This window comes from Alnus glutinosa, chromosome 3 (genome assembly GCF_958979055.1).
Source record: "Alnus glutinosa chromosome 3, dhAlnGlut1.1, whole genome shotgun sequence".
Lineage (NCBI taxonomy): Eukaryota > Viridiplantae > Streptophyta > Magnoliopsida > Fagales > Betulaceae > Alnus > Alnus glutinosa.
In genome coordinates, this window is record NC_084888.1 from 16,788,286 (window position 1) to 16,800,618 (window position 12,333).

Consider the following 12,333-nt stretch of genomic DNA (forward strand, 5'->3'; position numbering starts at 1 on the left):
ATAACAATGAGGATTGATACCTTTATCAAAAATAATTTGGGATGAAGTAAAAGGAAATAGGGTTTAAAAATAAAAAATAAATAAAATAAAAAAATAAAAAATAAATAAAAAGGAAAAAAGGAAAACTATATTTAAGCCTCCTAAACTGCCAGTCATCTTTTAAGTATCTCCCTAAATGATCAACCCTCACACTATAGCCTCCCAAACTATCAAAAAGTACAAAAAAGACCACATTTGTCTAAATATTTCTATAATACCCTTGCAACGTGTCATATTTTCGATTAAAAGATAATAAAAATTAAAACAATTTAAAAATAAAAATAAAAATAAAACTAATATGTGTGTGTGTGTGTTGGTAGGGGGTTGGCCGACCATCCCTATTTTAGCCAAGGGGTGGCTCTGGTTTGGGGGTGGCCAAACCACCCCCATGGCCCTTGAAGATGGCTGGCCACCCCTAAAAAGCAAAATAGGGTAGTTGAAACCACCCCAAAAGCTTTGGGAATGGCTGAAACCAACCCCGTTTGACTTAGGGTAGGTTCGGCCACCCTCAAGGGCCAAACCCTAACCCTTTTTTTGTTCTTTTTTTTTTTTTTAGCTCATGGGATGGCCACACATAGATTGGCGGTAGATGATTGGGTGCAGAAGATAATTGTAAGCTCACTTGCTGCACAGGATCTTTGCCCTACATTACTATACACAACGATCTCCAACTAAAGTTTTAACCAAAAGCATTGCCATTCTCTCTATTTAGCACTCTCTAGTCTCTCCTCTCCTCCCCACAAAGAAATTAACACCGAGAAAACTCTCTCTCCTCCAAGAAAGTTCTCTCTTCGCCAAGAAACACCAGTAGACAACAATGGCGAGACCCTTTTGCTTTTGGCTACAGTACTTTGCGCTCCTGATGTCCTTCGGTACAATCGTTTCTTATGCTAGATCACCACTACATCATCCTCACCAAGGTGATCACTCTTGTCCTCTTTCAATATAATTGCCACCCTCTTTTACTTTCTTTCTTTTTCTCGATCCATTTGGTTGCTGAGAAATTGTCAGCATGGAAAGAGAAAATATAACTTGAATGCTGCGAACTTCTTTTATATATGCTTTCTCTGTTTCATTATCCTTTGAGAAAGCCCATTTCTTTTCTTCATTGTTTCTTTCCGTTTTGTTGCTACCAAAGTGCAAGAAAAGAGAATAGATTGAAATTCTCTAATCAATCCAATATTATCTTTCCCTGTAATTACTTAAACCACATTCTGTAAAAACCATTCTTTAAAACCCATTACTTTCTTTCTTTCTTTCTTTCTTTCTTTCTTTCTTTGCGTTTAGAATTAAGAGGCTAACACCAAATCTTTAATTAATTTGTACAGCCCCAAGTTATCTCAAGTTTGTGTTCAACGCCACCGAACTCCCACAAGAAGACTACTATGATTACATCATTGTTGGAGGCGGCACTGCTGGGTGCCCATTGGCGGCAACACTTTCGCGGACATACAAAGTACTTGTGCTTGAGCGAGGGGGAATCCCCTACGGCAAACCCAATTTGATGAACCACGAAGGTTTCTTGACAACACTCATGGACGCCAATCCATACGACTCTCCTGCCCAAGCCTTCACATCTGAAGAAGGGGTCTTAAACGCCCGAGGGCGTGTTCTTGGCGGCAGCACCGCCATAAACGCCGGGTTCTACAGCCGAGCTGATCGTGATTTTTATCAGAAATCTGGTGTGAATTGGGATCATAAAGTTGTGAACAAGTCCTATGAGTGGGTTGAGAGGGCAATTGTGTTTAGACCGGAGCTCAGGGATTGGCAATCGGCGGTTCGAGATGGGTTATTGGAAGCAGGTGTTGATCCCTTTAACGGGTTTAGCTTGGATCACTTGGCGGGAACCAAGATTGGCGGTTCCATTTTTGATACTTCAGGGAGGAGACACACTGCCGCCGATCTCCTGAGTTACTCAAAACCTTCCAACATTAAGGTTTCTGTGTATGCAAGCGTGGAAAGAGTACTACTGGCTTCATCTTCCCCGCATGCCGGCTCACGGCTGTCGGCAATCGGAGTTGTATATCGTGATCATATGGGGAGGTTTCACCATGCTTTAGTAGGTAACTTTCCATCATTACTTATCTCGAAAATTTTATTATATTCTAACACGAAAAATTTATTTTTTAATTTAATCATTTAATTTATATTTTAAAAGGTAAACACGGTGAGGTGATACTCTCGGCCGGTGCCATTGGAACCCCGCAGCTATTGCTGTTGAGCGGCATTGGTCCGCGGACTTATCTGTCGTCTTGGGGGATTCCGGTGGCTCATCACCTTCCCTATGTTGGGCAGTTCCTTTACGACAATCCGCGGAATGGAATCTCAATTGTGGCCCCAATCCCTCTGGAACAGTCGCTGATACAGGTGGTTGGGATAACTGAATCAGGGGCTTACATCGAAGCAGCTTCCAATGTCATCCCTTTCGCATCCCCTGCTCGCTCAGTTTTCATTCGGACACCATCGTCACCTCTGTATCTCCCCGTGGCTACTCTCATGGAGAAGATTATTGGGCCACTTTCAACCGGATCGCTGAGACTGGCTTCGACAGATGTGAGGGTGAATCCAATTGTTCGATTCAACTATTTTAGCAACCGGGTGGACCTTGAACGCTGCGTGAATGGCACTCGCATGATTGGGAATGTGCTGAGGAGCCGGTCTTTGGAGAATTTCAAGTTCAGGGACTGGTTTGGCGGTCGCAGTTTTAGGTTCGTGGGACCTCCGTTGCCTGTCGAACAGTCAAACCGCCGTGCAATGGAAGACTTCTGCCACCGCACGGTTAGTACCATATGGCACTACCATGGTGGCTGCGTTGTGGGGAAGGTGGTTGATCGTGACTTCCGGTTGATTGGGATTGATGCGCTCCGAGTTGTTGATGGGTCCACGTTTGGTGTGTCGCCGGGGACAAATCCACAGGCTACAGTATTGATGCTTGGACGGTAAGTGAATGTTTTGCATTTTAATTACTTGATAGCCATTGATGTTTGTGGAAGAAGAGATTGACTAATTAGTTGTTTTCTTTCTTTTTGGCAGATACATTGGATTGAAGATACTCAGAGAGCGGATGAGATATAAATCATGATCATCATGCAGAAGTAGTGGTTTTTTTTTTTTTTTTCATTCAAAATAATACGAGAATGTAGTCAAAATAAAAGCTGAACAATGAATGTGGCATGCTTTCAAAATAGATCAATTTGTACTGCTTAATTGCTTCCTCTTAACTTCATCTATGCTACCTCTTAACTTCTCCTACTTCTTATCCATTCCAGTGGTTTCATATTGTCAATGTGTGGGTTGTAATTGTAATTGGCTTCTGGATAAACCTTAAAAATGGATAATTAGAAAGTGGAAGAGATGGAAAATTATCATTTTGGGCTCAAAGCATTATTTGTTCTTTTGGGTTTCACTTAGTCAAGAGCGGGTATCATTTTAGGGCGGAAGGCACCCCGACACCCAAGTCGGTCAGTATTTCTGAGCGTTAGAGAAAGAAAGATAATGGAGAGAGAGAGAGAGAGAGAGAACTCCCATAGGAGGAGATAGGTATGAAGAATGAGAGAACTTACTTGTTGAGAGGGGGGGAGGAGTTCCACCTTATAAAGGCTTCTCGGGCTTTCTTTGGGCTTTTATGGCCAATAGCCTGTTGTGTGGCTCTTTTGGGCCTTAATTGGGCCGGACTACAGTGGCCTTTTAACCAATCTGGGTCTCGGGCCTGGAGTGCATTTTTTTGTATCCATCAAAAATGAAAAGGGTATGACAAGAGAAGGTTGAATGGCAGCATGTTCGAAAAGCTCATGATTCGGGAATGAATAAAATTTAAATACCAATATAAAAAAAATAAAAAGAATAAAATTGAAATAGTAAATATGAGGTCTGGGTTTGAGAGCGTTTTTACTTGTTATTATGTAATGCATGGAGCAGTATTAATTGAATTTTGTATGTATTTACACCTACATGCTTTTGTATATCCTCAATTGAATTCTGTTTATCTCGACTTAAAATGTTTTTCGTCGAGAAATTTATATTAAAAATTGTTCTTTTCACTAAAAAAAATTTTGTCATTTTGACACTTACAAAAATCACAAATATTTTTTATAATTTTATTTAATCATATTAACTTATAAAAATTAATTTTCATTCACAACATAAAAATGCTAAAATAAAAAAGTTATAAAAAAATAAACCTAAGAAATTGTAATCCGACGATTTGAGAAGTAAAGGCTCAAATTTGAAAATATTTTCAATTTGACCACAATTTTCGGTCTTACCCAACACTAAAAAATTAATAAAAACTACTTTCATCAAATGGTACGTTCTTAGAAGGCTAGAAGCGGTTGTACTTTTTGTTGCTCTTCTATTTATTTATTTATTTTTTAATCACTTCGTAGAATAGGAGAAGCAAAGCAACCTCAGTTTTTATTATGCATGTATGCATGGTAGGATTTTTATAAAGAATAAATAATGACCGAGACCTAACCTAAAAATCCGAAAATCCGGCTCTAAGACTATAGGAAATAAAATTACCGCATTTAATAATTGGTCCCGTGCCCGACGACACTTGCTTTACTCTGCATACTTTACAAACCAAGAACAAGCCTAGTCATTTCTTGTTCGCTACAAAATAATATATAAAATATCTATAAAACTACTGTCAATGTCTTTCTTTGAACAACAAATGTAGCTGGGGTCAGGAGGGGGGGTCCAGAAGGGTCACATGCACCTAAGTCCTAGACTCTTACATGTACATACCAACTTAAAAGACAAAAAAGTTTTTTAATTCTTTAAGCTTTTTAGCTTTAACATGTGAGAACCATTCATATATATATATATATATATATAATGTGAGGTGTGCCGCGTGAGTAACTTGTGATTTTCCATACTTCAATTTCTTTGAAAATTGAAGAATGATCAATTTGTTGAATTCCTTTCTCTATACAACTTAATTAATTAACTCAAAGCGTGACAAAATAAATTGTGCTGAATTATTTATTTATTGTGTTAGTTATATTTTTTTTTAATATTTTTAATTAATTTTTATTCAACTTTTTTTTTTATTCATAAAAAGAAATTATTGACCCCCGACTCAAAATCGTAGATCCATCACTGAATGTTGTCCATCCATCTCTAGCTACAATAATAACATAAATTGAATTGAAAGCGGATACATTGGATAAGGATTATGTATAATTATTTGTCCGAATTAGAATTGGTCTCCAATTTGGATCTTTAATTCCGACAAGTGATTGTGAGAGACTACTTATAGAACCCACCTGACCAAATAAGTAGTTGAACTCCAATTTTTATTTAGTTAGATGGGTCACATAAGTGGTATCTCACAATTACTTATCTAAATTCTTTTAAATTTAGACAAATAATTATAAAGGATACTTATCCAAATGCATTTGACTAACAAACCTCATGGATAAACAGTGGCAACATGAGATGATGACATTGAAAACATGTGTTTTTTTTTTTATTATTATTATTATTTTTTTTTTTTCCAAATAAGGAGCTTTCCAGAGGCTTCCGAGCATCACATTGACATCCTATTTCCCCAATTAAATAATCGGTTTTGTCTTTTTTTTTTACCCATTTAATTTTTCATTGGTAGACAAAATTCATATGCAATAGTGAGCTAATTAATAGGCTTGACAATTCGAGTTGTCGTGTCAACTCGTTTAATTAATTTAATAATAAAAAAAATGTGTCATTAACGCGTCATAAATATGTCATAAACGGGTTGATGGGTCATAAACATATCATAAACAGGTTGGTGAGTCATAAACGTGTCATAAACGGGTTGACGGGTCATAAACGGGTTGTCGTGTTCGTGTCGGATTCGCGGATGATGTCAAAATTGCCAAGCCTACTAATTATATCCCTGGGGCCTGGAGGAATAATTTTACCTTACATTTTCCAAAAGACAAAGAAAAGGATATGGTATATTGCTGGAGAGTGGAGCCTAGGCTCAAATTAAGGGTGTACAAGTGGAGCAGTTATTAACTGTCAATAATTACTAATAATCGCTAACCGAAAAATTAAAAATAATCGTAACTGAATAATCGAGTACTCCAATTGCGATTACCAATTATAGGGTTTTAAGAAACCGATTAATAACCAGATAACTGGTAACCGATTGATTTTTATATATATACAAATAATTATATTTATTGTAGATGAGCCTCAAATCAACCTTTAAATTCAAGGAATGAATCATCTTAAATTTTTTAATATGTAGTTTTGGTAGTTTTTTGAATTGTCATCATATTTTAATTATAATACATTTGTCATTATATTTTATAATATTTGTTTGATTGATTTTCTTTGCAATCATTTTATTTAATCTATGGACTTGATTGTGAGTTTATTAAGATGAATGAATGGTGAATGCTAAATGAAATTATGCACGTACAGTAGTATTTATTATTTAGCATTGAATATTGAATGGTTGGATATTTGATTAAAAAAAAAAATTGAAAATAATCAACAATGTATGAAAACTGAGTTCCTGGTTAATAATCGAATAATCAACTGTTAGTAATAACCGCAATTGGTACCAATTACAGTTACATATATTTAAATGAGAATAATCGAGTGCTTTGCGATTATGGTTACTAAAAAATAAACGCAAACGCAATAGTTGTACACCCTTGCAGCCTTACCTAGACAATGAGTGATCCATATAAAATATGTACAACTTATACATAACAAGACATATAGATGAGACTCATACATTTAACTCTTATATGCATAACTTTCAACCACACGTCTTGTTATACACAAAGTATGAATGCTTTTATTGGGCAAAAATATTTACCCTACCTAGTACCATATCCATTGCTTACACTGGGCAGCAGTAGCACTAAATAATGTCCCACCGAAGGGGAGAGGATCGGGGACACAGACAGAGAGGCTGCGGCTTTTCTGATTTATTTTATCTTAACTTTTTCTTTTTCTTTTGGGGGTGGTAGGCTTAATAGTAGGCCAGGTAGCTCTCTCTCCTTTAACGCACGTTTCCGTCCAAGTTCACTTTCTAGAAAGTGAGAATCTCTATCGGTACCTTCTTCTTAATTATTTTTTAAATGAAATGCATCTGATTCTTATAATTACACATTTTACACACAAATTAGCTCCAAAAAAAAAAAAAAAAGCTGAGCACTCTATCTTAACTTTTATAAATGTATAATTTATATTAATAATTTTTTAAGAATACTAACAGTAGATAAAGAAAAAAATATTTTAAATGTAAAAGTGAGAGTTTACATCTAAAATATCAAGGTAGAGGTAGGCGCATTAAAAAAATAGATAAATAAAATAGAAAAATGTGTTATTTAACTAAATATTCAATTAGTCGAATGTGAATGTGCTAACATCGCTAGCTAGCGAAATAAAGAGTAGTAAGGATTAAATGCAAAATTAATAAAATCAGGAGGAATATTATCTAATGTGTTGCGAATGATGTCAGTGATAAGCCAATTTTAAACAATTGTTAGCTACTGGAGAGCAAGGATAACTACTTGAGAATCTCCCTCAAGGATAAACCGGCCGAGGCCAAGGGAGAAAGCTAGAGAGATGGCGAGCTGTGCAGCTAATGCCTCGCCTTTATTAGGAGTACATTTGGACTGAAGTTGGGTGATCATTTTGATCAATTTACCCAAATGGTTTCTACAAATTGCTGCCTGGTATGAGGAGTCACGAATAGCAGTGTCAAAATTAATCTTGAACCAATTGGGGGGAGGTTGGGTCCACCTTTTTGGAACAGGGTCCAATTTATGAGACCAAGCATCACAATGTTGATGATAGTTTTTTAGGATGAGTCTTGCTAGGATACGAGCATCAAAGGAAGAGCCATCATGGAATGCTTTATTACAATGGAACCAAAGGAGATCGCAAGTAACAGTAGCAAAAACTTGAAATCGATGATGCTCAGAACTGGGAATATGAAGCCTAGAGCCTGGCGATAAAATGATTCGTATCCAATCACATAAATTGGGAGAATCCAGAGACGTAGAATCAAGCGGTCAAGGAGACAGACGCCAAATAACTCTCGCAAAATGACAAGTAAAGAAAAGATGTCTGATTGAATCTGGCCCAGTCTTGCAAAGAGGACAAGAAGTGTCAAGCTGATATGCAGGAATGATAGACTGCAACCTCAAAGTCGTAGGCAGAATATCCCAAGCAATTTTCCAAAGAAAAAGATGGAGACGATCTGTAAGCTGCAATTTCCAAATATCTTTCCCAAAGGAAGATGGAGAGAGAAGAGAAGCCCCAGTAAAGTCATTATGCAAAATCGCAAGATAGGTCGAATTCGTAGAGAATCGACCAGAACAAGAGTGGGAGTCCAGAGATAACTCGGAGTGTCCACCTGTGAAATAGGTAGCTGCTAATGGCAGCAGCAGAGATCGGATCAAATAGATCATAGAGAAGCAGCTCATTCCAGCGCCTTGTATTTTGAAGAAGTAAATCGGAGATTGAAAGGGGAGGAAGATGCCTGCAATTTGGATTTCAAGGAGAAGGCCGATAGGACGGAAGGGAAGGAACCCAGGTTGTGGTCCAAATAGACTCAGAGCTAGTAGTAGAGATGTTAAGACAAGAACCAGCAATGAGGTACTCCTTACATTTTTGAATTCCCTTCTAGATCCAATAAGCCGAATGGGATGGCGGAGCAAAAAAGAATGATCCGTACTAGATATATTTCTTATGCAAGTGTTGAGCCCATAAAGAATTAGAATGCAGGAATTTCCATCCAAGTTTAGTAATAAGTGCCAGATTGGTGGTGGACATCTTCCGGAGACTAAGATCGCCTTGGTTCTAAGGAAGACAAATAGAATCCCACGATTTAAGACTCAAATTACGGGATTTATCTGGAATAGAACAAATGGAAGAGTTCTCCTCCGATGTAAGAGAATTGTGAAAAAGGTTAAGTAGCTCATCAGGAAAGCACGGATGGAAAGTGGTAAAAAGATTTGCAAAATGAGTACACGGAGTGTTCCCAATAGTTTGTCGATCAGAGATCCAGGCACCACTGGATAATTTAAGAAAGTCAATAAAATTGATACATATAATTCTCCAAAAAAATGACAATCATCTCCCAAAGCTAGCAAAAAGATAAAAAATGATTCTAAAATTTTTTCAATAAAAAAAATTATAAATAAATAAATAAAAAACTAAAACTAGAAAAAAAGAAAAGAAAAAAAGAAGTGATCTTTGTCATTGCTGCTGCTCTTTTCCCCTATCTCTCCTGCTTTTATGGTTCCATAAACCCAAGAAGCTCAAGACACGAATTCTGGTCCCTCTGAAAACACTTCAAATTATGAAATTGTGAAAAACAATTCATTATATGCCTTGGGGAGAATAATGATATAATGGAGCCAACGGTAAAAAGATATGGACTTATTTCGCAATACAACATATGAACATATTGCCTGTTCAATAGTAGTCAGGCACTTCAACTTGCTTTCCAGTGCAACCCATGAGCAAGGCAGATCAAAATACAGTCAAATTACTTCTATAGATGAAGAGATCAGGAGAAGGCTACTTTGAATAAGGATTTAGAGCTTCAAAGCAGAAAAAACTAACCGGTTTACAGCAAAGTCACTTAAGAACTATTTTATCTTTACCCTATATTTAGGGTAAAGGGCAGAGCCATAATTATATATTTTTAATTTATATATATATACCTGGAGTCATTTACTCGGTTATAACCGAGTGTCTAAGAAATTAATAACCGACTCAGGTTTCAGGTGCCCGGTTACCTGAAGCCGGTTAGTGCTCGGTTACGGTTTCCCGGCCAGTTATAACCAGCCCAAAATTACACCCCTAAACAATAAAAGTCAAAGTTGCTATTGAAAAAGTACAACTCTCTATTTTAGCTACTACTTTTTTTTATTTTCTCTCCAACAGATTCTCTATTCTACTCTCTACTTGCATTTAAATATTATTTTGTGTGGGAAAAAGTATGAAAGAAATAGGAGAGAAAGAGAAAGAAGGAAAGGGGGAGAGAAAATAATTAAAAATTCTTTGTAGTGTGAATATTAAATAAGCTCTTCTGTCTGGCCTATTCACACTAGAAGGAAAAAATTTATTTTGCATATTCTGCGGGAGACGAAAAATTACTCATAATAGTCAAATTTAACTATTATAAACTGTTACCCAGATAATCAACCCTAGAGGGGGGGGTGAATAGGGTTGATAGCAAACTTTTCTTTTAATAAAAATTATACTGAATTAAGAATTTAGAACAATATAAAATGCAGTATAATGCAAACAATATAAATATTGGAACAATAATGAAGAGATAGAGAGAGAGATTCAAACTCAGCGATTTATCGTGGTTCGGTCCACTTGACCTACGTCCACTCCCCAAGCACACCACTTGAGATTTCAATCCACTAAACAAAACTCCTTGCAGGTGGAGTTAAAACCTTTACACTTCAAGAGTAACCTACTCTTCTTCACAAGGTGGAAAATCTCCTTCACACCTCACAAGGGTCACACCAACCCTCTTGATACAATAGATTGTGGATCGGGTTTGAGATTTCTCTCACAATAACAATTCTCCTTTTTGAGAAGGATATACAATAAGGCTTTTACAACAAAATCTCTCTCACTAGAACTCTTGTATGAAATGAACTTGAAGGCTCAAATGAATTTGAATGAAAGAAAGAATGCTTTGAGTTCTAAGCTTGCTTGTTTCTCACTTGATTGAATGATATAAAAATGAGAGCTAAGGTCATGTATTTATAGGACAAGCAAGAAAATAACCGTTGGAGAGAATTTGAATTATGCTAGCTAATTTTCCAAGTTGCAACCACATTTTCAAAGTCTGAATTCGTTGCTAGCTAACCTTTCAAGTTGGCAACCAGATTTTCAAAGTCAGAGTTTGTTGCTAGCTAACCTTTCAAGTTGGCAACCAGATTTTCAAAGTCAGAAATCGTTGCTAGCTAACCTTTCAAGTTGGCAACCAGATTTTCAAAGTCTGAATTCGTTGCTAGCTAACCTTTCAAGTTGGCAACCAGATTTTCAAAGTCTGAATTCGTTGCTAGCTAACCTTTCAAGTTGGCAACCGGATTTTCAAAGTCAGAGTTTGTTGCTAGCTAACCTTTCAAGTTGGCAACCAGATTTTCAAAGTCAGAAATCGTGGGTAGCTAACTTTTCAAATCTGAAATTTAGTTTTCAAAGACAAAATAAATTCCAGCAGAATTTTTATACTTGAAATCTGATTTTAATGTATTTTTCGTATTTCAAAAATTCATGTATGCAATGTATGAAGGGTCCTAAGGTCATTCTAGAGTAAGGAGCCTCAGGAGTTCAATCATATAAGAACTTTACACGAATACCCTAATAAAATACGGATTCTTCAATCTTGTGTTCTTCAGAGCTTAAGGGCTTCTTGCTTTGAATTCCAAATGCCTTAGATTCTTTTTGGTCCTTTGAGAATGTGTGCTCGAATGTTCTTTGCAACTGTCATACTTGAAGTAGATACATTAGAGCAACAAGATATAATTTGTTATCATCAAAATATTTGCAATATAATTGGATTGACGCCATAAGGCTAACATAAACTATTTTCATATTTTGTTAGAGCACTCCCATCAGTCTCCTTAAATTGGTTCTTTTCCTTATGTTTAGGGAAAATTTCATAAAAAACACCCTATATTTACATAAGTTGCTTGGGAATCTTACTATAGATTCCCAACCTATTATTTTAATAAAAGAAAACCATCTCTCTCTCCTCTCTCCTCTCTCCTCTCTCCTTCCCCCGTCCTCCATCTTCTCCACCTCAATTCCACTGGAAATTTCCTCTTGTTTCACCGGAAGTTCGTACCTCAAGCCACCAGAATCGCACCCTCAGTTTCCCCAGCGTCGACCCAGTATCATCCACCGGAGATCGGACCTTCATCTCCAGTTCTCTCTATGATTCGATCTTTCTCCCTCCTCTCTCTCTCGATCTCTCTCCCTTATTTGGTCTCTCTCCCGAGTTCTCTCACTCTCTCTGTATTGGGTCACAAAGAAGAGAGGAAGGATTGGGAAGATGAAGAAAGGGAAAAGAAAAGAAGAGAGGGGGAAGAGAAGAAGGGTTGGTGGTGGGTTTTGAGAAAGAGAGGACGGAGATGACAAGAGAGGAGAGAAGAAAAAAATAATAAAAAAATAAAATTTGGAAAGAGAAAAAATAATAAAATAAAAGTAAAAAAGAGTATTTATTGTGAAGTATTTTTTTATAGGGAAGCAAAAAGTAATTTTGTTTCCTAAATATAGGAAAAATAGTTAGGAGTCTATTATGAGTGCTCTTAGAGA

General features: G+C 36.6%; 1 protein-coding gene across 1 annotated transcript; it reads left to right on the top strand.

Moving 5' to 3' along the window:
• Positions 1 to 797: 797 nt before the first annotated feature.
• On the top strand, positions 798 to 3,211 carry LOC133864858 ((R)-mandelonitrile lyase-like). Its single transcript, XM_062301287.1, has 4 exons — positions 798 to 959; positions 1,368 to 2,102; positions 2,198 to 2,978; positions 3,073 to 3,211. Exons 1-4 carry the CDS (start codon positions 857 to 859, stop codon positions 3,119 to 3,121), a joined length of 1,668 nt encoding a protein of 555 aa, XP_062157271.1. The 5' UTR covers positions 798 to 856; the 3' UTR covers positions 3,122 to 3,211.
• The last annotated feature ends 9,122 nt before the right edge of the window (positions 3,212 to 12,333 follow it).

What these genes read in the sequence shown, in the direction of transcription:
- LOC133864858 (XM_062301287.1), top strand. Translation starts at nt 857, where the DNA reads ATGGCGAGACCCTTTTGCTTTTGGCTACAGTACTTTGCGCTCCTGATG. An exon ending in GTTTCACCATGCTTTAGTAG is followed by an intron (nt 2,103 to 2,197) that starts GTAACTTTCCAT and finishes ATATTTTAAAAG; the next exon opens with GTAAACACGGTGAGGTGATA. An exon ending in ACAGTATTGATGCTTGGACG is followed by an intron (nt 2,979 to 3,072) that starts GTAAGTGAATGT and finishes TCTTTTTGGCAG; the next exon opens with ATACATTGGATTGAAGATAC.